At 42.5% G+C, this 24,934-nt stretch overlaps 2 protein-coding genes across 3 annotated transcripts in view; both read right to left on the reverse strand.

Moving 5' to 3' along the window:
* Positions 1-8,312, reverse strand: part of LOC115195260 (protein sel-1 homolog 1) — a 45,542-nt gene extending 37,230 nt beyond the window's left edge. Inside the window, exons 1-3 of one of the 2 annotated variants that reach the window (XM_029755043.1) lie at positions 7,713-8,312; positions 7,423-7,466; positions 2,602-2,797 (exon numbers count right to left, since the gene is read on the reverse strand). In XM_029755043.1, the coding sequence (XP_029610903.1) occupies positions 2,602-2,797; positions 7,423-7,466; positions 7,713-7,800 (328 nt within the window). In that variant the 5' untranslated portion in view covers positions 7,801-8,312. The remainder of the gene's footprint in view (positions 1-2,601; positions 2,798-7,422; positions 7,467-7,712) is intronic. The other variant, XM_029755037.1, reaches the window with a different exon arrangement.
* A 632-nt stretch (positions 8,313-8,944) lies between these two features.
* LOC115195277 (activator of 90 kDa heat shock protein ATPase homolog 1) lies at positions 8,945-23,474 on the reverse strand. Its single transcript, XM_029755048.1, has 9 exons — positions 23,046-23,474; positions 16,173-16,363; positions 13,783-13,865; positions 13,123-13,240; positions 12,933-13,024; positions 12,352-12,477; positions 11,236-11,337; positions 11,080-11,131; positions 8,945-9,443 (listed from the first exon to the last, which is right to left on the reverse strand). The coding sequence occupies exons 1-9, from the start codon at positions 23,123-23,125 to the stop codon at positions 9,271-9,273; spliced, it is 1,017 nt and encodes a 338-aa protein (XP_029610908.1). The 5' UTR covers positions 23,126-23,474; the 3' UTR covers positions 8,945-9,270.
* Positions 23,475-24,934: the final 1,460 nt, after the last annotated feature.

Here is a 24,934-nt window from a genome sequence, read left to right on the forward strand (position 1 = left end):
GCCAGGTACTTCGATGCGGGCGCTCCCTCAACGTTATCAGGACAGAGAAACCAGACACATGCTCATTGCTCACATGGAGCACTTCAAACACAAGACAAATCTCGTAAATGATGGTTATGAAATAAACCAAAACTTGTTTCTCACAAGTATAGCAGGTTGTGAAATCTGCAAACAATGTTTCCACTCCGAGAATGACAAAGGTAAATTACTAATTAATAAATGCATTAACAGAAATTAATGTAACCAAATGATGGGGATTAACGGTATTGATTAAAGAAAAAAAATCAAAGGGCAAACCATTCACACAATGAAACAATTAATGAGCAAGAACTGGCGGGAGACAGCTGAGCCATTCTGGAGAGACTTGCCTATATCTTCGCGACACACCTCTCCCCTTCAACATTTTAAACTATAGTAACATTATCTTTACACATATTTTAGATGCTTTTCACTGACAGCAGTAACTCAATAATCAGCTAGGCCTATTGCCACGCGCGCTGTCCAAACTGCAGGTTTCCCAAACAAGCTTGTAATTTCAAAACAATCCACAGCTATTTATTTTAAAGAAGCTAATGATCTTCCATTCCTCTGTGGCTAAGTCATGATCTCTGGTGAAGAATTATTGATTTGAATTATTTCTGTATAATTTTGGCAAACGTATATCCATTTACTTCCCTATTGGACCCACCGCTGGTGCCATTTCTCTCGTTTTATTTATTTATTTTGTTTGCCAAAAGGCACAAACCTAGTCATATAGCAACGCACCCTAGTTGTTGCATCTTTAGATCTCTAAGTTTCTAATAGAGATATCTGTCACATATTGAACTGATATCAGGTGTGCTGTTTAGAATGGTGTTTTTCTGCGAATTGCATTTTGGCAAATGTTTGAAAATTACGTTTTATTGGCTGCTTTATTACATGAGTTAAGATCCATTACTATAATCTAAATGTGATTTCTGTCATTCTGAGCACAGTGGGTGGACTCCCTAACCCTTTTCCTTTCCTAATAGGTTATGCAACCAATGTAAACTCAGGAAAAAAAAGAAACGTCCCTTTTTCAGGAACTTTCTTTCAAAGATAATTCGTAAAAATCCAAATAACTTCACAGATCTTCATTGTAAAGGGTTTAAACACTGTTTCCCATGCTTGTTCAATGAACCATAAACAATTATTGAACATGCACCTGTGGAACGGTCGTTGAGACACTAAAAGCTTACAGACAATTAAGGTCACAGTTATGAAAACTTAGGACACTAAAGAAGCCTTTCTACTGACTCTGAAAAACACCAAAAGAAAGATGCCCAGGGTCCCTCATCTGCGTGAACGTGCCTTGGGCATGCTGCAAGTAGGCATGAGGACTGCAGATGTGGCCAGGGCAATAAATTGCAATGTCCGTACTGTGAGATGCCTAAGACAGCACTACAGGAAGACAGGACGGACAGCTGATCGTCCTCGCAGTGGCAGACCACGTGTAACAACACCTGCACAGGATTGGTAGACCCGAACATCACACCTGCAGGACAGAAACAGCACAAACCCACCATTGCTGGACCAGACAGGACTGGCAAAAAGTGCTCTTCACTGACGAGTCACGGTTTTGTCTCACCAGGGGTGATGGTCGGATTCGCGTTTATCGTCAAAGGAATGAGCGTTACACCGAGGCCTGTACTCTGGAGCGGGATCGATTTGGAGGTGGTGGGTCCGTCATGGTCTGGGGCAGTGTGTCACAGCATCATCGGACTGAGCTTGTTGTCATTGCAGGCAATGAAAGCTGTGCGTTACAGGGAAGACATCCTCCTCCCTTATGTGGTACCCTTCCTGCAGGCTCATCCTGACATGAACCTCCAGCATGACAATGCCACCAACCATACTGCTCGTTCTGTGGGTGATTTCCTGAAAGACAGGAAAGTCAGTGTTCTGCCATGGCCAGCGAAGAGCCCGGATCTCAATCCCATTGAGCATGTCTAGGACCTGTTGGATCAGAGGGTGAGGGCTAGGGCCATTCCCCCCCAGGAATGTCTGGGAACTTGCCTTGGTGGAAGAGTAGGGTAACATCTTACAGCAAGAACTGGCAAATCTGGTGCAGCCCATGAGGAGGAGATGCACTGCAGTACTTAATGCAGCGGTTGGCCACACCAGATACTGACTGTTACTTTTGACCCCCCCTTTGTTCAGTGACACATTATTCCATTTCTGTTAGTCACACGTCTGTGGAACTTGTTCAGTTTATGTCTCAGTTGTTGAATCTTATGTTCATACAAATATTTGCACATGTTAAGTTTGCTGAAAATAAATGCAATTGACAGTGAGAGGACGCTTCTTTTTTTGCTGAGTTTATATGGGTCCGGTAATTTTCTCAAACGGCCGGTAAATAAACATCTTCCCGGTCACATTGTCGAGCGCCATATTTTCCTAACGGAAATTTTGATTTGAAATCAAAAATACATGACAACAGGAAGAAGCAACAGTATCATTTGCAACATAATTTTTCAATATGATTCTACTAAATCCGGTAAAAACGACTGAATGAGCCCCAAAACGTGCTATGATTTATTGATATTAGTGAAATCGTGAAAATGTGTTTGTCCTGGCTGTCCTTACTCTCTTTGGGCCTTTCCGCAACGGGAGGAGGTTGAGTGGGCAAGTCCTCCTCCTCTAGCCCATCCTCCTGGACTCCACCATCAGGTCTTCTCTCCCCCTCACGCTGCGGGGCCTCCCTGGGCGAAGTCACCATTCCTGCTACAATCCTAGAACCTACTGGGTCCTCTTCTTCCTCAGAGTTGGGGTCATGGTAAGACTAGAGGGGGGAAACAACCAATATGAGATGGTGGAGGGGAAACAAAGGCATTCTAAGTCACGTCATGTTACATGATGAAATATAACTTATTATATTGTCATTATCTTGATGGTTAGTGGGTGAGTGTAACACCAACGCTACACAAATCTGCTTTGGTCAGTTCTTTGCTAAATAACCATACCATGAAACAATGTCTTCATCACTGGAAAAGATAAATGGTTGAGATTTATATCATTTAAAAGCTTATAAAACAGGGTTGTCAAACATTTGTATTTTTTTTATACAAATTGTCATTTTAACCATCAACTCAAATTATTTTCATATTCACAGATGTTGCAGCTTACAACATGAGGTTTTCGTGTTGTGCCCACCATCAGTTGAGACATGATCTTGAATACATGGTGGGTGTCATGTTTTGGCTGATAAATGTACTAAAATGGGAATAGAATTGAAATGTCTACATCCAAATGGTACCATAAAGATGGCTGGAGGTCCAGACATCAGAGAATGTTGACGAATGGGAATATCTGTTGTTTTAAATTATACTGTCAATCCTCCATAGAAAACCTATTTAAATCATAGAAATATAGATAATCGAATAGACATGACAATTTGAGTTGACATTCAACAGTGGGTGGACCGTTGGCCATCTTTGTGGTAGTAATCAGAAGTTACAATTTCAATTCAATGTCAATGGTGTACCTGATACACCACAGTGGTCTAAAGGGATAGGTCCATTCTATTGCTATTATTGATATGACACCTACCCTGTATTCAAGAGCATGTTGTCTCAACCGATGGCAGGCACAACACAAAAAAACTTAAATGACATAAAATAGGATATAAGCTACAACCTACGCAAATATGAAGTTTGCGTTTTTATATAGACGTTAAAGGTTAAATCAAATGGCAATTCTTATGATTTAAAGATGGTTGTCACACTTTCATACTCTGTTTGTAACCCTTTAAATGATATCAAACTCAAGCGTTTATCTTTTCCAGTGACCAAGACATGGATGTCTAATGGTAGGGTAAGGTATGCAAAATGAGTCATTCAGGTCCATGTTTAGGCAACAAACAACAAAAAAGTAACATTCCGACCACTTCTTCTATGAGCAAAACAAGTTTTGTTTAAAACAAAAGGCATGCTGTCAAAGAGAGATTGAATTCAAATGGATTAACCCCTTTGACTGGGCTGAGCTGGAGCTGACCTCCCGTACGGGTTGGATCGCCAAGAGACCAGAGTTGGCTAATTGGGATGTGGGGTTGGACCGCCAAGAGACCAGAGTTGGCTAATTGGGATGTAGGGTTTGCGCATAGCCTGAAGGTAGCAGTTCTCATTGCTGCTCAGTAGGCAAGCACCACGGATGTAATGATGTGAGCTTCGACTGGAAGCCAGGTGAGGGGTGACATGAGAGAATTTAGGAAGGTTTAACACCAGATGGGCTGCAACGTTCTGGATAAGTTACATGGATTTGAAGGAACAAGTGGGAAGCCCAGCCAACAGAGACTTGCAGTAATCCAGACGGGATATGACGATTGCCTGGAATAGCACCTGCGCCGCTTCCTGTGTGAGGCAAGGTTGTACTCTACGGATGTTGTAGAGCATGAATCTGCAGGAGCGAGTCACTGCTTTGATGTTTGCAGAGAACAATAGGGTGTTGTCCAGGTAGGGTGTTGTCCAGGGTCACATCAAGGTTCTTTGTACTCTGGGAAGGGAACACCGTGGAGCTGTCGACCGTAATGGAGAGGTCTTGGAGAGGGCAGGCCTTCCCCAGGAGGAAGAGCAGCTAAGTCTTGTCGAGGTTAAGCTTGAGGTGGTGGGCTGACATCCAAGCTGAGATATCTGCCAGGCACTGAGAGATGTGAGTCGCCACCTGGGAGTCTGAAGGGGGGAATGAGAAAGGTAGTTGAGTGTCATCCGCATAACAATGATAGGAGAGACCATGAGAGGATGTGACGGAGCTGAGTGACTTGGTGTATAGAGAAAAGAGGAGAGGGCCTAAAACCAGATCAGGAGCAACCCGCCAGGTAGGATGCATTCCAAGTGTGTGAAGAGCCTGAGACGCCCAGCTCTGAGAGGGTCGAGAGGAGGATCTGGTGGTTCACAGTGTCGAATGCAGCGGCTAGATCTAGGAGGATGAGAACAGAGGAGAGAGATTCAGCTTTGGCAGAGCGGAGAGTGGTCAGAGATGAGTTGATGAGGGAAGTGAGGAATGGGAGAAGGTCTCCAGAGATAGTCTGGAAAAGGGAAGAGGGGATGGGGTTGAGTGGACCAGTTGTCGGGCGGCTTGACATCAAGTCTCAGAATTTCATCTGGAGAGAGAGGGGAGATAGAGGTCAAGACGTAGGGTAGTTCTGTGTGAGTGGGACCAGTGGCTTTAGTAGGCTGACAATGAGGATGGAATGTCGTCAACTTTTTTTTTTTTTTTTAAGTTGACAAAGACATCTGCAGAGAGGGAGGAGGTAGGGGGAGGAGGTGGAGGATTAAGGATGGAGAAGGTGTCGAAGAGTTTCCCGGGGTTGGAGGCCAAGGCTTGGAATTTAGAGTGATAGAAAGCGGCTTTAGCAAAGGATACACAAGAGAAGGTAGAGAGGAGGGTGGAAGGATGATAGGTCCTCTGGAAAGTTTAGATTTCCTCAATTTTTGCTCAGCTGCCTGCAGCCCTGTTCTGTGAGTCAGCCACAGAGCAGAAGGGGAGGGTCGAGCCGGCCGGGAGGAAAGGGGACAGTGGGAGTGAAAGGAGGTGGAAAGAGAGTAGGGTTGAAGATGCAGAGTCAGGAGACAGGAGGGAGAAGGATTCAGTGGAAGGAAGAGATGATAGAATAGAAGAGAGAGCGAAGATTGCGACAGCATAATGAATCTATCCAGTCTATCAATATATGACATGTACAGTGTATTCGGAAAGTATTTAGACCCCTTGACTTTTTCCACATTTCGTTACAGCCTTACTCTAAAATGGATTTTAAAAAATAAAAATTTCTAAAATCCACACACACAAGACCCCATAATGACAAAGTGAACAGGTTTTTATACATTTTTGAAAATACATTTAAAAAAAAATTAAAACAGAAATACTTTATTGAAATAAGTATTCAGACCCTTTGCTGTGAGACTCATCCTCGACATGTTTCTACAACTTCATTGGAGATCAATTATGGTAAATTCAATTGATTGGACATGATTTGGAAAGGCACACACCTGTCTATATAAGGTCCCACAGTTGACAGTGCATGTCAGAGCAAAAACCAAGCCATAAGGATGAAAGAATTGTCCGTAGAGCCCTGAGACATGATTGTGTCGAGGCACAGATCGGGTACCCAAAAATGTCTGCCATATTGAAGGTCCCCAAGAACACAATGGCCTCCATCATTCTTAAATGGAAGAAGTTTCGAACCACCAAGACTCTTCCTAGACCATTGGCGCCCAGCCAAACTGAGCAATCAGGGGAGGAGGGCCTTGGCCAAAAACCCAATAGTTACTCTGACAGCTCCAGAGTTCCTCTGTGGAGATGGGAGAACCTTCCAGAAAGACAACCATCTCTGCAGTACTCCACCAAGTGGCTCCCGAGTGGCGCAGCCGTCTAAAGGCACTGCATCTCAGTGCAAGAGGCGCCACTACAGTACCTAGATCGAATCCAGGCTGCATCACATCCGGCCGAGATTGTGAGTGCCATAGGGTGGCGTACAATTGGCCCAGCGTCGTCTGGGTTTGGCCGTCATTGTAAATAAGAATTCGTTCTTAACTGACTTGCCTCCAATCAGACCTTTATGGTAGAGTGGCCAGACGGAAGCCACTCCTCAGTAAAATGTACATGACAGCCCACTTGAGAAACAATGATTTAACTCTTTGGCCTGAATGCCAAGTGTCACGTCTGGAGGAAACCTGGCACCATCCCTACAGTGAAGCATGGTTGTGGCAGCATCACGCAGTGGGGATGTTTTTCTGCAGAAGGGACTGGGAGACCAGTCAGGGAAAGATAAACAGAGCAAAGTACAGAGAGATCCTTGATGAAAACCTGCTCCAGAGCACTCAGGACCTCAGACTAGGGCTAGGTTCACCTTCCAACAGGACAATGACCCTAAACACACAGCCAAGACAACGCAGGAGTGGCTTCGGGACAAGTCTCTGAATGTCTTTGAGTGGCCCAGCCCGAGCCCGGACATGAACCCGATCTCTGGAGAGACCTGAAAATAGCTGTGCAGAGACACTCCCCATCCAACTTGACAGAGCTTGAGAGGATCTGCAGAGAAAAATGGGAGAAACTCCACAATACAAATACAGGTCTGCAAAGTTTGTAGCGGCTTACCCAAGAAGACTCAAGGCTTTAATCGCTGCCAAAGGTGCTTCAAAGTACTAAGGGTCAGAATACTTATGTAAATGTCATATTTCATTTTTTTTTATTTTATACATTTGCTAAAATGTATTAATCTGTTTTTGCATTGTCATTATGGGGTAGATTGTAGATTGGGGGGGGGAACAATTTAAATCAATTTTAGAAGCTGTAACATAAAATGTGGATAAGTCAAGGGGTCTGAATACTTACCGAATGCACTGTATATATTGCTTGTTACATCAAGGTACCTATCTGAACCTAGGGCTAGTGAAATGTGTTTATAGCTACCTTCAATTCAGGAGCATGATCATGATTCCCCTGTAGCTCTTCATCTGCAGAAAGACAACAAATAAAATGTAATTGATTAAGGCATTGTGCATCAGCTGACAATACAAACACTTTTCGTTTAAAAAAAAACACCACTTCGTAGGGGAAAAAAAGTACTTTCCTACACACAGTATTGATAGTTTGCGCCTCAAATTTTTTTTAAACAAGCTTACTACTGCTAGCGTTACAGAATCTGTCAAATTGTATCAACTATGACAGATGACATCTACCCGGCTGACGTTAAGACTTACCAGCTGCTGTTCCGTGAGAGAAAAATATAAGGAGAATGACCAGGGACAAAACCATCCTCGAAGTCTTGAATGACCCTTTAAAATCCATTTCGATTACAAACTAACGACTGCTAGCTAGCTACTTTAGTTAACGAAGTTAGCTCCGTGGCTAATGTTAGTCATCCACTTACAGGATTCTTCTCTTGCATACGCTGCTAACTAACATTCATGAGCCCAAAGCCCACGAAATAAATATTTGATAGCAGCATAGGGTATGTACACTGTTTTTTTTTTTTTTTAAACTAACGATAGCTAGCTCATGCTTTTTTTACTGCTGACATGGAAGATATTTAGCTGGATAGCTAGCATATTAGCTAAACAAAATACCTAGTTTCGATATGCTTTGAGATAAATGTTTCGTTAGCTAAGGTAACGCGTTCCTGGTCTTTGAAGCCTGTTGATAAATTGCAACGTTGTGCTGTTATACCGTTCGCAGTTTTATCAGACAACACAGCTAGCTAAACTACCCTGCCTTGAACGCCACTTCCTAATCTCTCCGACAGACTAATCCTAGCACGCGTTGGCTGACATTGACCAAATGTAAAGGACGTCATCCAATCGGGTGTGTAAACACAATTACGTTTCTTGCGTGCACCGTAGACAGGGTTGCACAGAATGTTTCCGCCTGTGGACATAATTCGTGTGTTGCATAAAATGTATTTGGCACGTCAAAAAGAGTAATTAGTACTAGTCTTAGCATAATTACGTCTAAGTAATTTAGCAGACGTTATCCAGAGCGACTGACAGGAGCAGTTAGGTTTAAATTCGTTGCTCAAGTGTACATCGACAGATTTTCCCAGTCGCCTCGTGGATTCAAACCGGTGACCTGTTGATTACTAGCACAATGCTCTTACCCATTATGCAGGTAGCCAAGCGGTTATGATAGTCTATATCCCTTGGAATAATATATTGAAAATATAATTCAAAACCTTTTGTAATGAATTGTACCTCCTGTTGTTCATATTTAATGTGCACTGCAATTTGTTTTGATGTCTGTTTAACAAATCACTAAGAATATCAAGCGTGAGGCAACCTTTTTTCCAGAGTAACATCACTGGACATCGGGTAGCCACTAACCAGTCGTCTTGCAGTCAGTCATTAAACCCACAAGACATAATTCTATCACTGGACATCAGGTAGCCACTAACCAGTAGTTTTGCACAATCAGTCATCATTAAACCCACAAGACATAATTCAGTAAAAATTGCATTTATTTCAGCACGACACTTTAAAATGTGCAGAATTGGATAGAGAATACTAATCATTAATTGCAAATACTGTCAGCGCGTAAATATACTGTCATTCGAGTGATTGTTTCTACATCTCCTTTGCGTAGACTCAGTGAGTTAAGCAGACCTCAAAGGAAGCCTTGAACTACTGACCCTTACACTGCAAGCCAGTCTTCCAAGTGGAAAAGGCACCCAGTATGGCTAGTGCTACAAGACAGTGTCAAAGAGAGTATTCATTCACATTAAATAAATCAGGTTCTTTTTTTGTTCATGACTTAGAGGAGTCAATCTCAGTAGAGTCGGGCCCCGAATCCAAAAGTTTGTTTGATGGCTTCAAAGTAGTATCTCTTCCAACCCTCCTTCGTCCTATCCTCCTCTCCAGTAGGGACATCTTTACATTCCAGCTTCAGCTCAGTCTCATTGCCTCGATCCTTCATGTTTAGAGTGATAGTCGCATAGTGCTCTGGAAGAGGGAAATCAGAGTAATTTGTTGCAAAAACAATATATCCAAGCCATTTATGTTACTATCCAGGGTTTCTCAAGTCCAGTCGTGGGTCCCCAACAGGGGATGCAGGCTTTTGTTCCTGCCCAGTTTCAACACACCGGATCCAACCAATCATCAAGTCTGTGATTAGTTTAATCAGGTATGTTAAAATCAAATCAAAATGTATTGGTCGCATCAGATTTACAGGTGTTATAGTTGATGCAGCGAAATGCTTGATACTAGCTCAAACAGTGCAGTTGAATCAAATATTTTTATAACTAAACCAAGATGGAATCGACAAGCTGTGGTCTAATGGGAACAAATGAGTGATAGTGGGCAGAACAAGCAAAGAGGTGGGCAGAGCCAAGCACGCGCAAGCAATATCCTATTGGCGCGTTCCAGTATACATCTGCATATTTCCGTTAAGGAACACCTACTCTGAAGTGCACGTGTACAATAACTCAATTTGCCTTTGCACTCCTAAGCAGCGCAATTTTTTTTAAACTTTTGCAAGCGGTAAATTCCACAAAACTGTCCACAACAGATTATAGTTTTAGGAACAGAAAACTGTATTGAGATCAAATGTTTAATTGATGAGAAAATGTACAGAATGTCAGCCAAAATCCATCTCCTCCCACTGCCCGCCAGTGAGCTCGCTATCGCTTCCATACAATATTTGGTTGTGAGCGGAAACGCCAACAGGATGCTTCACATTTATACATCCAGTGAAATATCGGTCTCATTGTTCTATCAGTGGTAGAATGTCTAGCAAATACCAAACAAATACACAAAACAAGAAATGTCAGAACTCGTCCAATTAACAAATCCATAGTAGATATCACGTGAGCAATGTCAGAATCCAGAATATAAATACAATGCTTCAGAAAGTATTCACACCCCTCGACTTTTTCCACATTTTGTTGTTACAAAGTGGGATTACAATGGATTTGTCCACGATCTACACAAAATACTCTCAAAGTGGAGGGAAAATTATACAATTTGTAATACATTAAAAAAAAAATAAACACATACTGTATCTTGATTAAATAAATATTCATCCCCTGAGTCAATGCATGTTAGAATCACCTTTGGCAGTGATTACAGCTTTAAATCTTTCTGGGTAAGTCTATAAATTTTGCCCACCTGGATTTTACAATATTTGCACATTATTCTTCAATAAAATTCCTCAAGCACTATCAACTTGGTTGATCATTGCTAGACAGCCATTTTCTCTGATTCTGGATTAACTGTCTCGGAAGGGAGAATAACAATGATCAAGTGTCCTCTCTTCCCGTGTAACACAGGAGATGTGGTGGTGGAATTTCGGGAGAATTCTCCTCAGATTTCCTTTGTTAAAGTCCTCATCAACAATAAATGCGGTTTCCAATTTGCTCAATGAGTGTTATCCTTAGTTCTAGGATGAAACAAAAGCCTGCAAAACCTGTGGGTCCCCAGGAGCTAGTTGAGAAAGCAGTTAGTGTTGTAGAGATTACCTGTATAAGAAATACCTAAGTGGAGACATGCTGAAATTAAAGTTGATATTGAAAGTTGCTGAGGTTAAAAGGAGCACACACAAAATCAACAGAGCACAACTGGGCAAGGTAGGGAAACCTACCACATGGCCAGGTCTTGAACCTCCATTTCATAACAATCTTCTCATCTGGGACCTAAGAAGTGGAAACAAAGACTACAGTTAGATTTGGATATTCTTCCACAATGGGTTACGATTGACAGATAACAAACATGATCTCAAGCAGACACGTGTCCTCACCAGCTCTGTAAACTCTCCGTTGACACTCCCCTCTAGCAGCTGAAACTTCCCTCCTTTTTCTCCGTCGACCACAGCTGCAGCATGGGTGAACGCCTGGACCATCTGCATTACCAGAGGAGACCAGAGGAGTCAAATCAGCAATGATTCCTACAAGCCGTCAGCCAATTGTAGTCATGATTCAAAAGAGTTATGGGCCACCAATTTAAGGTAGGTGAACATTATCTTACAATAGGCAACATTTCTGACCCGGAAGTAATCTACACAGAGTTTAAGTCTAGTTCACTGAGGTTGCTCCTCGTTCCCAATTGAAAGAAACAGTAAAATCCAACATTGGATATAAAAGTGAATCAAAAATGTTTGCACTGGTGAAATTATTTGCACTAGTGAAGTACCGCAGGGAAAAAAAGGATAAAAATGATATCAAAACCCAGGTAAAACCCTTTCTTTAGAAGGCAAGGAAGCACATCCACTCAATGATATTCTTACTCTACATTATTAGGGCAACTGAGCTTGTTAATGACATGGGAAACCCTGCTTTACTGCTTCACCCAAACTCGGTCCTCGGGACCCCAAGGGGTGCACGTTTTGGTTTTTGCCCTAGCACTACACGGCTGATTCAAATAATCATCAAGCTTTGATCATTTGAGTCAGCTGTGCAGTGTTATGGCAAAAACCAAAACATCCACCCCTTGGGGTCCCAAGGACCAAGTTTGGGAAACGTTGCAATTAAGCCTCTCTGCATCTCACCATTGCCAAACTATGGTTGTTTCAATACTCTAAAATGGCATCCTTTCCTACTTCCTCAGTGACTGGGAAGGGGAACCGTTTATGAACTAAAATGGAAGCAAACAGAGCAAATAGAATGAAACGGAGAGGAACCCAACTGAATTTGTCCAATAGAAACTCCTGTTTTTGTTAAAAGGTTTTCGTTTGGAGTAAACAGTTACTTTTGCAAAACATTTTGCAACAGACTATACGTTTAGCAACAGAATCTGCGTAATGAATATACTCCTGGAGTATATTTTGGTCATGTAGTGTATTACTTCCAACTGTTATGCCTGACCCGATAAGTGATGTTCGAGGAAAGGACAAGGAAAAGACTACTTGACCACCCACGTTCTGGTTGATGAAGGTTCTGTACAGCTCATCAGGTGAGGTGAGGAAGGTCTCCTTGAGACTAAACTTGCAGGTTGAAATCTTGACCCCTGTGCTGGATGGTGGAGCAGAAGCAGAGGGACCAATCTGGGGACATACAACAGACAAGCATGATCATGAAGTCCCAGTATTTGTACCTTAGGTGAAGCTCACGTAATACTCGATAAGCCTGAATACTTGGAAGTTGAGTAAATACATTTTGGAATGGATTGTGGCGCTTTACATTGTATGAAGGGCGGTGGGGATGAACTTCACAGTTCAATTTTTGCAGATTAAAAAAAAAAAAGCACTGGTTTCTTTCTTTTGTTTTGCTAATTGGACTCTTCTTGAACATAACATGTATGGAACATTCCTTACACTGTTATTGCTAGTTGGGTTTTAAATCATTACCCCCTTGATACATAGGCTGCGTCCCAATTCTTCTCCTTTTGTTTGTATTGATGTAAACATTAGCTGGAAGTTTCCACCATTGTTAAATCCATAACGGAAGAGATTGATGTTAGAGAATCAGGACGTAAGGTAAGAAGGCAACTGCTACCCACCTGGGTTTTGTCAACTTTGACCTTAGTCTGCGAAGGCTGTGGCTTGCTCGCCGCCCCATTCGCCGTGGGCAGGATCATGCCCTGAGTGAACTCTGCAATCATCGGAAAAGTTCAATTTCAACTAGTATCAAGCTGAACTATCGCCTATAAACAGGCAATAGAGTTAAATAGATTTGAATAAAGGCCTCACCCGATTTCAGGTGGCCAACATAGCTCCCCAGGGCAGCTCGCACTTTCTTTGCTCCCTCCTTCCTCATGAGTTCGGTGAGAGGTGTATTGGGTTCATCCTTGCAAAGAACCACACTGATCTGTGCCCCCCCCCCACAAAAAAGAGAGCATAGACTATACAAATTGTTATGTTAGGTGTGGTCTTGTTCTACCCATATAAAGGTAGTGCAAAGAAATAAACTTAACTCCCTTTGGGCCCACGGGACCACTGATATAGACTAGATGTTGTTGGTGCTCCTATTGGAGAATGGTGTTGGTGCTACAGTTGGAAGTCAGCAGTGATGTTGCCGTTACCAATTACTATCAATACAATTTCTTGAATGTTTAGTTTTTCTTTCCATCATTGTTTATTTTTGTCTATTTTTTTTATTTACTTTTTTGTGATGTCCTTGTATGAAGCCTTGGTGGGGTGGGTGGGAGAGATGGATGGGGGGGGAAAGGGACTAGGGATGTTGTACTGTTTTCAATGTCTCTCTGTTCTCATATCTGCAAATTGTTAAATAAAGTAGAAAAGAAACAAATGTAACTTTTTTCAGGAGTAACTAACATTACAACCAACAGTTAGCAGCTGTCGATTAGCCTGAAAGAGCATGATCCTGAATGGCATTCTGTCATAACTTACATCTAGGTCGTCCATGTCATTTTCATCAGAGAGGTTGGGAACGTCAATGTTCCCTTTGTACTTGATTCCGGTTTTTGATGTTCCTGAGGGAGAGAGAGAGCGAGAGAAAGAAAAAAAGATGTCATGAAGCCTACTTTGAAGAAGACAGATACTATGACAACCCACCCACTTCTCACTGAACCCCTGGGTCTTTGTGTACGGGAGAATATAGAGGTCACCACCGATAAATCTACGATTATCGAGAATTTCAATAAACATTTTTCTACGGCTGGCCATGCTTTCCACCTGGCTACACCTACCCCGGCCAACAGCTCTGCACCCCCCACAACAACTTGCCCAAGCAAACCCCCCGCTTCTCCTCCACCCAAATCCAGATAGTCGATGTTCTGAAAGAGCTGCAAAATCTGGACCCCGACAAATCAGCTGGGCTAAACAATCTGGACCCTCGCTTTCTAAAATTATCCACCGCAATTGTTGCAACCCCTATTACTAGTCTGTTCAACCTCTTTCGTATCGTCCGAGATCCCCAAAGATTGGAAAGCTGCCGCGGTCATCACCCTCTTCAAAGGGGGTGACACTCTAGACCCAAACTGTTACAGACCTATATCTATCCTACCCTGCCTTACTAAAGTCTTCGAAAGCCAAGTTAACAAACAGATCACCGACCATTTCGAATCCCACCGTACCTTCTCCACTATGCAATCTGGTTTCCGAGCTGGTCATGGGTGCACCTCAGCCACGCTCAAGGTCCTAAATGATATAACCGCCATCGTTAAGAGACATTACTGTGCAGCCGTATTCATCGACCTGGCCAAGGCTTTCGACTCTGTCAATCACCACAACCTTATCGGCAGACTCAATAGCATTAGTTTCTCAAATGACTGCCTCGCCTGGTTCACCAACTACTTCTCAGATAGAGTTCAGTGTGTCAAATCGGAGGGCCTGTTGTCTGGACCTCTGGCAGTCTATGGGGGTGCCACGGGGTTCAATTCTTGGGCCGACTCTTTTCTCTGTATGCATCAATGATGATGTCGCTCTTGCTGCTGGTGATTCTGATCCACCTCTACGCAGACAACACCATTCTGTAAACTTCTGGCCCTTCTTTGAACACTTAACAAACCTCCAGACGAGCTTCAATGCCATTACAACTCTCCTTCCGTGGCCTCCAACTGCTCTTAAATGCAAGTAAAACTAAATGCGTGCTCTTCAACCAATCGCTGCCCGCACCCACCTGCCCGACTAGCTTCATTACTCTGGACGGTTCTGACTTAGAATATGTGGACAACTACAAATACCTAGGTGTCTGGTAAGACCGTAAACTCTCCTTCCAGACTGACATTAAGCATCTCCAATCCAAAGTTAAATCTAGAATCGGCTTCCTATTTCACAACAAAGCCTTCTTCACTTATGCTGCTGCCAAACATACCCTCGTAAAACTGACTATCCTACCGATCCTTGACTTCGGCGATGTCATTTACAAAATAGCCTCCAACATTTTACTCAGCAAATTGGATATAGTCTATCACAGTGCCATCCGTTTTATCACCAAAGCCCCATATACTACCCACCACTGTGACCTGTATGCTCTCGTTGACTGGCCCTCGCTTCATATTCATCACCAAACCCACTGGCTCCAGGCAATCTATAAGTCTTTGCTAGGGAAAGCCCCGCCTTATCTCAGCTCACTGGTCACCATAGCAGCACGCGCTCCAGCAGGTATATTTCACTGGTCATCCCCAAAGCCAACTCTTACTTTGGCCGCCTTTCCTTCTAGTTCTCTGCTGCCAATGACTGGAACGAATTGCAAAAATCACAGAAGCTGGAGTCATAGCTCCCTCACTAACTTTAAGCATTAGCTGTCAGAGCAGCTTACCGATCACTGTACACAGCCAATCTGTAAATAGCACACCCAACTACCTCATCCCCATATTGTTATTTATTTTTGCTCTTTTGCACCCCAGTATCTCTACTTGCACATCTATCACTACAGTGTTAATGCTAAATTGTAATTATTTCGCCACTATGGCCTATTTATTGCCTTACCTCACTAATCATACTACATTTGCACGCACTGTATATAGATTTCTCTATTGTGTTATTGCCTGTACATTTGTTTATCCCATGTGTAACTGTTGTTTTTGTCGCACTGCTTTGCTTTATCTTGGCCAGGTCGCAGTTGAAATTAGAACTTGTTCTCAACTGGCCTACCTGGTTAAATAAAATAAAAGTTAGTCTCATCACCATGGAAACGAGTGTTAAGCTGCACTTAGTTTGGCTCAAAACCCTCTGTGTGTCAATCAAAATGTGGGATACTTTTTGCAGAAAACATCTTACTATATGTTCAACATGAGTTCCATACAGAGTGGTGTGAGAGAGTGTGCTGCACTCACCGGTCCACGTCGCCTTGACATTCCACTCGTAGAAGTAGATGAGCTTTCCCTTGCGGTTGTTGATGGACGCCTCGCCGTCCAGCTTCGGGACGTCGGTGACCTCGCAGCTCCCCTCTGGGCCCTCCACGCGCAGCCCCAACAGGAGCTCCTTCAGCTTGTCTGTCGACCAGCCTGTCACATCACGCTCCGTCCTGTAGGGACACGCAATGAATTCATATATTCAACTGGGTTCTGTTCATAAGGTCACAGTCACCCAACAAAGCATTCTGTAACAGAAACAAGCAATTGTTATTGGAGAATTTCCCCGTTTCAGACCTCTCATATTTTGTGCCTTGTGTAATGAACTAGTAAAACTGTGATATGGTAATTTAGCTGTCAACATTGGCACCGTGACATGTTCAGTATGTGTGGCCCGTATTGCTGGCAATACCCAGGTATTGCTGGCACCATGCCAGCAAAGCTCCATTGTAGCAGTGTGTGCATAGCCCTAGATGGACTCAAAAGAAAGTAATCCGTTTCAATAACGTATTCTTAGGCAAGTGAATTTTTCCTTCAGAAATATAGTTCAATTGGGTTTATTTACATAATAAATATACATTGTCTTCAGAAAGTAAATCACACCCCTGGACCTTTTCCATATGTTGTTCAGCTACAGCCTGAATTTAAAATGGGTTCAATTGAAATGCTTTTATCACTGGCCTACACACAATACCCCATAATGTCAAAGTGGATTTAAAAAAAACTAAAATTAAAAGCATTCAATCCCTTTTGTCAAGCGTAAATAAATGAAGGAGTAAAAACTTGACTAACAGTCACATACTAAAATGCATGGACTGTGTGCAATAATAGAGTTTAACATGAGTTTTGAATGACTACCTCATCTCTGTAACCAACATATACAGATAATTGTAAGGTCCCTCAGTTGAACAGTACATTTCAAACAGATTCAACCACAAAGACCAGGGAGATTCTCCAATGCCTCTTAAAAGAAAAGGGGACCTATTGGTAGATATAATAGCATGGTGAAGTTAATTACACTTTGGATGGTGTATCAATACACAGAGTCACTACAAAGATACAGGCATCCTTCCTAACTCAGTTGTTGGAGAGGAAGGAAACCGCTCAGGGATTTCACCATGAGGCCAATGGTGACTTTAAAACAGTTAGAGTTTAATGGCTGTGTTAGGAGAAAACTGAGAATGGATCAACATTGTAGTTACTCCGCAATACCAACCTAATTAACAGGCTGGAAAGGAAGCCTGTACAGAATAAAAATATTCCAAAAACATGCATCCAGTTTGCAACAATGCACTAAAGTAATACTGCAAAAAATGTGGCAAAGCAATTCACTTTCTTTTTGTCCTGAATACAAAGTGTTCAAATTCAACACATTACATAGTTTCACTCTGCATTTTTTCAAGCATAGTGTTGCCTGTTTGTTATTGACCGGAGAGTGTTAAGATATTTTTTATTTTTTTTAACAGCAACGGAACAGAGCTAAGCACAAGCAAAATGTGGAAAACCTGGTTCAGTCTGCTTTCCACCAGACACTGGGAGATGAATTCACCTTTCAGCAAGACAACCTAAAACACATGGCCAAATCTATACTGGAGTTGCTTACCAAAAAGACAGTGAATGTTCCTGAGTGGCCAAGTTATAGTTCTGACTTAAAATCTACTTGGAAAATCTCTGGCAAAACATAAACATGTCTGTCTAGCAACAAGCAACTACCACTTTGACAGAGTTTGAAGAATTTTGAAAATAATAAAAAAAAAAATGGGCAAATGTGGTGTGGAAAGCTCTTAGACCCAGAAATTTCTGTATTTCATTTTTCAATAAATCTGCAAACATTTCTAAAACCATGTTTTCACTTAGTTATTAAGGGGTATTGTGTGTAGATGAGTGGAAAAATATATTAAATCCATTTTGTATTGAGGCTGTAACAAAATGTGGAATAAATCACGGGGTATGAATACATTCTGAAGGCACTGTATTTACAATTATTTTACTTAAGTCAGACTAAATTATCTGAGTAGTAAACAGGGAAACAATGAGTCCAAGACAGTTCACAAAAGAACATACCAGAGGGGAAATCATTTACTAGGATCACCTGGTTACCACCAGTGTTGAATACATTGAGCTCGTTGACAAATCAAACCACGGGACGCTTTTTCACACATTTATTTGCCAAAAAGGTCCACGGTGGGTCTGTGTAAACTAATACAAATGTATTGGAGACAGGTTTATATCAATGAATGTCATCAATTTACTGCTATAGTATTTCTCAGATAAGTAACATAAGTAGGCCTACAGTATCACAGCGAGGTCAAACAGGTTGTGTGTGTGTGAATATCCTGTGTCCACAGCAACACGATTGATTATTCTCTACCCCCAGTGCATGTGGTGTACTATGGTCTTGGCCCTCGACAAAGCCACAGCCTTCAAGTTCCTCAGCGTGTACATCACTGACGATCTGAAATGGTCCCCTCACACAGAGAGTATGGTGTAGGAGGCTGAAGACATTTGGCTTGGCCTCTAAGACCCTCACAATCTTCTACAGATGCACCATTGAGAGCATCCTGTCGGTCTGCATCACCGACTGGTATGACAATTGCACCGTCTGCAACTGCAGGGCTCTCCAGAGGGTGGGGCAGTCAGCCCAACGCATCATTGGGGGCACACTGCCTGCTCCCCAGGACATTTACAGCACCTGGAGTAAAAGGCCAAGAAGATCATCAAGGACCTCAGCCACCGAACCACAGCCTGTTCACCCCGCTAACATCTAGGAGGAGGAGACAGTACAGGTACATCAAAGTCTGGAGGAAACCATACGGTGAAGCATGGTGGCAGCATCATGCTGTGTGGAAGTTCTGCAGCGGCAGGGCCTGGGAGATTAGTCAGGATCGAGGCAAAGATGAACGGAGAAAAGTACAGAGATCTTTGATGAAAACCTGCTCCAGAGCGCTTAGGACCTCATACTGGGGCAAAGGTTCACCTTCCTACAGCACTAATGCTACACAGAGTAATCTATTCACGTTCGCATACGCCGATTCATGGACCGTCTATATCCGGGTTGCATACAGTTTATACCATAGACATTAAAACTAGTAGATAGGAATACTTGGAATGTCAGCGCTATGGAAATCTTCCGACGTCACATGAAGCCAGAAGTATTTATTGAAACAATAACAATATTACACATCAATACAGGGACATTCCTGTGAATACAATGAAAAAAATGAAGTATTTGAATATGAAGCATGTAATATTCAGAGATGCAAACTGGTGAGGGCCCAAAAAGGTGACTTTTTCACTGACACACAAACGCGGGGATCCTTTATTTGTTGCCTTAAATTTCTAGTGACTTTTAGGCTGGAATCCCTTCTTGAAATGCAGGTTAACTGTACTAATTAAACAACAAAGAACATGATCAGTCTCAGTGTGTAAAATAAAAAGTGGTTCATGTGAACCAAACTCCTAGCTAAAAATTAAGGAACGCAATCCAATGTTATTTGTTGCCTAGACTTTACTGCAAATGACACTCAAATCCTGAGAGAAAAAAAACAATACACTAATATTGCAGCGATGACAGCCTTTATAATAGAAAACTTGTGATCACATACACACGCTAAATATTGCACTAGAATGAAACAAACAGGCATTCTATTTATGCTCTATTATTGTGGCAAAAGTAATATTCACTGAATAACAAAATGTAATAATCCCCCCCTCACTCACACGAAAGTGTTACAGTATGTCAAGTTCAACACAGCAAAAGCAATATCTTTGGGCTACACTGCACATTATTACATTGTAGAACAATGTACACAGGCAGAAAGTGTACAATGTGCCAGCAGCAGAACATGAGACCTTTTGCACACCTGACATATCCCTTTTTATACTCCTTATTGAAAAAGAGGGAAAGTGTGTGGTGTTCCTTTTCACCTCTATTGGCATCCAGCTTAAAGCTAGGCCCAGCTCCACTTGATCCCTGAATCCACTTGTTTAACAAGCAACATCTAATTTTCACCTAATTCTCCCATTCTGAAAATTAACCAGAGGGAAAACATTAGTTCATTAGCTAGCTAACATTTCACACAGATTGCCAGGGTCCAGTGAGCAAGTAATGTTATAGCTTAAGGAACGGCAAGGAGTCGTATAACCAGTTAATAATATAGCTAATTGGTTCCTCGAGCTAACGTTACCTCATCTGATGTTGATGACCCCTTCTGTCGTGGGTCTTCTTCCTCAGTGCACACTGTCACTGTGTCCCTTTCTATCTTGTCCAGCTGTGTCTAACATTTGATGTAAACCCTGTTTCTAGTCTGCATCGAAGTAGCGGTAAAGAGGCTCAGAGAGAATGCCACTGAATCGCTTGATCACAGCCTCTAGTACTTTTCCGACGGTCTGTGTTGGCATTTTTGTTGAGCAGGCGTTTCAATGCCATGACAGGGTATCACGTCTGCTGCAGACGCAGTTGAGCTTATTTCTCCAGTCAGTTGTTTGAATGGAGCTATGAGTGTTCATGCTTCAAACATGTTCTCAAATGCCATTGAAATGGCAGCAGTATGAGAACCAGTAACATTCCTGAGCATACAATACGGCTTTCCTCAGTACGAAATCCTTGTCGACCCACTGGGGTGTCAGACTTGGCATGCTCATGGGGCTGACATCACTGATCCAAATGTCAGTCGTGAAGCTAATAGCAGTGACGCCCATAGCAAGTAGCTCATGGATGTTTGTTTCAACAATCCTGTGCAACTCCGGTAGGGCAACATCTGAAAAAAGCACCTACTTGGTAATGTGTACTGGGGCTCGAGGTGCTCGACCAGTCAAGGGCAATGAATTCCATTAGCTTGGTGTAAATGGATTTCGCCTTTGAGTTGTTTCGCTGAAATCTTCTCACCCTTTCAAATGACTGCTCGACTTGAACTTGTTGGAAGTGTGTGCTTAGTTTTTTTTCCTGCTTTTGTTCTAAGCAGTCTCTGAACGTCTGGGGGTGATGCACTTTCAAATGAGTAATTAAGTTTGTGGTATTGAAAGATTTCACTTTCTCACCTCATGAAATACCAGCACAAACGTTGCTTGTGGCCTTTTTGTTATCTTCCTTTGAAACAAAAAAATAGATCCACACTGCAGACAGTGGGCTAGGTTGGGAATGCTGTGTTGCACGTGTAGCACTGGATTCTCCGTGGCGTCATTCGTCATCTACCTACGTTATATAGGTATGCACGTCAGCTTTGACATCGGTTTTGCACATTGGCGTTAAATTAGACATCGGGCCAATGCAGATGTTGGCATTTATAGCTAATATCGTCCGGTTCCTATATGTTTACCGATTCATTGACCAATCCCATCGTGATTGGTCTGTCAGCACGGTCCTGTATGATGACAAATGTAGTCCTCAGAATGGATCACTATTTAATTAAATATATGGATTTGTAGTGAACATTCAAATAATTCACTGTGGAAACGGAACTTGATCATCATAAATACATTTTAGAGCCCAAAACGGGCGTCTAAAATGTTTTAGTTTGGCAGTCCTGGCGATCGTAATTTACATAGGCTTCCTCAGATAGACCTGGCATTTTGGCAGCGCTAGGTTGCTATGTAGCAGCAGAGCTCGTGACTTCACGCTCCAGACCAGACACTGGGGGCCCGGTTTATATGGACCAACATCACGCACACTAGCACTCACTGCGCATAGGGAGCAGCAAGACGTCACATCATCCAAAAACACAGCAGACATTGGATGAAAAAGATGTTAATATCTTTTGATGTGAGTGATGGAAAAACAAAATTGGCATCCTCAACAATTATTTGAATAATTCAATGAATGTTTTATACAAAGTACTTAAGTCGTTTTTTGGGGTATCATTCCTTTCTTAATATTTGACAACTTTCACTTTATTCCTAAAGAAGATTATGTACTTTTTACTCCATACATTTTCCCTGACACCCAAAAGTACTCATTATATTTATTCGTTTTTATTTAACTAGGCAAGTCAGTTAAGAACAAATTGATATTTACAATGACGGCCTACCCCGGCCAAACCCATAAGCCGGACGACGCTGGGCCAATTGTGCTCCGCCCTATGGGACTCCAATCACGGCCTGTTGTGATACAGCCTGGAATCGAACCAGGGTCTGTAGTGACGCCTCTAGCACTGACATGCAGTGCCTTAGACCTCTGCGCAACTCGGGAGCCCAATGCTTAGCAAGACAGAAAATGGTCCAATTCGCACACTTATCAAGAGAACATCCCTGGTCATCCCTACTGCCTCTGATCTGGCGGACTTACTAAACACAAATGTTTTGTTTTTAAATGATGACAGAGTGTGAGTGTGACCCTGGCAATCCGTAAATGAAAAAAAAACAATTGTGCCGTCTGGTTTGCTTAAAATAAGGAACTTTTAATTATCCACACTTTTACTTTTGATACTTAAGTATATTTTCGCAACTACATTTACTTTTGATACTTAAGTACATTTAAAAACCAATAGTTTTAGACTTTTACTCTTGTTAGTATTTTACTGGGTGACTTTCACTTGAGTAATTTTTTTTTTTATTAAGGTATATTTACTTTTGCTCAAGTATGAGAATTGAGTACTTTTTCCACCACCGCCCAAAAGGTGATGACTAAAGTCTATTTTTAGGCATTTTCAACGGACTTCTCTATGTGGGAGTCTGGACCGGGCGTTATTTAAACTGCAGTGCAGTACCGAAGCAAAACTGTTGTGGGAGCAGTCTTAACCGTGTTTCTACTTCCGGAACCCTTGCCTTGGTCTGATAATAGCTTGCCAGTGAGCAGGCCTTTCCAACTGCATCTCGAAAAGGCAGTGTGCTTTCTTCAACTTGGCTAACGTTACTCACCAATGCCAGTTGTTGACGTTCGTTGCATCGGCTCTCTCCTCCACGATCCAGCGTGGATCCCCTTCTCCCCATTTAGCCATGACGACAGTGGTGGCTAGCTAATGTTAGCAACAGTAGTAACTTATTATCAATCAAGCTGTACAATTGAGTCCCCGAAGCTTGCTAACTAGCTAGCTAAATGAATCGTAAATGCCGGCAACCGAAAGGAACGAACGTGATGATTAGCTAGCTAACGTTAGCAAGCTAAACCGATTAAGTAAATAGGTCGACTATTATCTAAAATTGCGTTATGCCCGTAACTATGTTCCTGAGCGACGGTTTGCCTCTTGGTTTTATGACCCTGGTCTTTCTAGAAAAATCGTTTTACCATGCAAGGATCTTTCGCCATTACCATATGAAGGTGGTGTACAGCTACAGACGGAAGTGACGCATATACCCCTACACCCCCCCCCATAAAAATGCAGCAGCAGAGTTTCTTCTTCGTCTGTAGAGTTGGCAGTTGGCATTAAGTTGCATTACCGCCACCAACTGGACTGGAGTGTGGAGCAGAGACAGTGAAGGTCTAAATAATGTTCACTTACAACTGAATCTACTCCTTCCTCAACATCTCGTACCCTCTCAAACAACCCTAGATCTATCACTGGCTGAGGGAGAAACCAAGGTGGGATACTAGGAAGAACCACAGAGTGGCTAAACTCTCTCCCAAGCAACGCCATCTTGCTCGCCATGCCATTGCCTATCCACCCAAAGCTTGTACTCAGATTTCATTCATTTCCCCAGCACTCTTGGAGTACCTTTTTTGTAGGATGGGTAACCTTACGTCCTTGTACATTTACCCAATATGTCATGCTAACTATTGTCTTCTTCCCTACCTGCATCGCTGCCAACAGGGAGGTACTGAGTGCTCGACAACATACGGTATTCTTAGTGCTTGGGCCTCGATTACATTCTCTTAACCCCACTCCATTCCTGACAAGCAACGCATCACATTCAACATTTTCTTTCCTTTGACAACTACTCTGCGAACATGCTCCACCCATGCCCAGTTGTTTTCCATAAAACCTCAAGTATATTTCTTCCCTGACCTTTCTTCTAGGGAAAAAAAACTGTTTTCTCAACTGAAAACTTAAAGCTCAACTTCACTAATCGCTTCTTGAACTCTTCTAGCTGTATGGGTAATATTTCTCCCTTTCTTCCCCAATGCCCCATCATCCGCAAACAATGACCTCCCGATATCAGTCCACACCTGGGAGAATACATTGTCAATCATAATGTCACACTCTGATCTGTTTCACCGGTCTTATGCTTGTCTCCACCCCCCTCCAGGTGTTGCCCATTATCCCCTGTGCATTTATACCTGTGTTCTCTGTTGCCAGTTCGTCTTGTCAAGCCTACCAGTGGTTTTCCCGTACGCCTGGTTCTCTCTCTAGTCCCTGTTTTCTAGTTTTGACCATTCTGCCTGCCATTCTGTACCTTGTGACACTGCCCTGGATTACTGACCTCTGCCTACCCTGAGCCTGTCTGCCGTGCTGTGCCTTTTGGACTCTGCTCTGGATTACTGACCTCTGCCTGCCCTTGACCTGTCGTTTGCCTGCCCCCTGTTTTTGTAATAAATGTTTGTTACTTCGAACTGTCTGCATCTGGGTCTTATCCTGAGGTCTGATACATAATGGAGAACAACAGAGGCCTAATTACACTTCCCTGGGAGATACAATTTGATTTGAGGTAGATAATTGTATTGGTCACATACACATGGTTAGTAGATGTTAATGCAAGGTAGTGAAATGCTTGTGCTTCTAGTTCTGACAGTGCAGTAATATCTAACAATCTAACAAATTCACAACGACTAGCTTATACACACAAATGTAAAGGGATGAATAGGAATATGT

This window comes from Salmo trutta, chromosome 1 (genome assembly GCF_901001165.1).
Source record: "Salmo trutta chromosome 1, fSalTru1.1, whole genome shotgun sequence".
NCBI lineage: Eukaryota > Metazoa > Chordata > Actinopteri > Salmoniformes > Salmonidae > Salmo > Salmo trutta.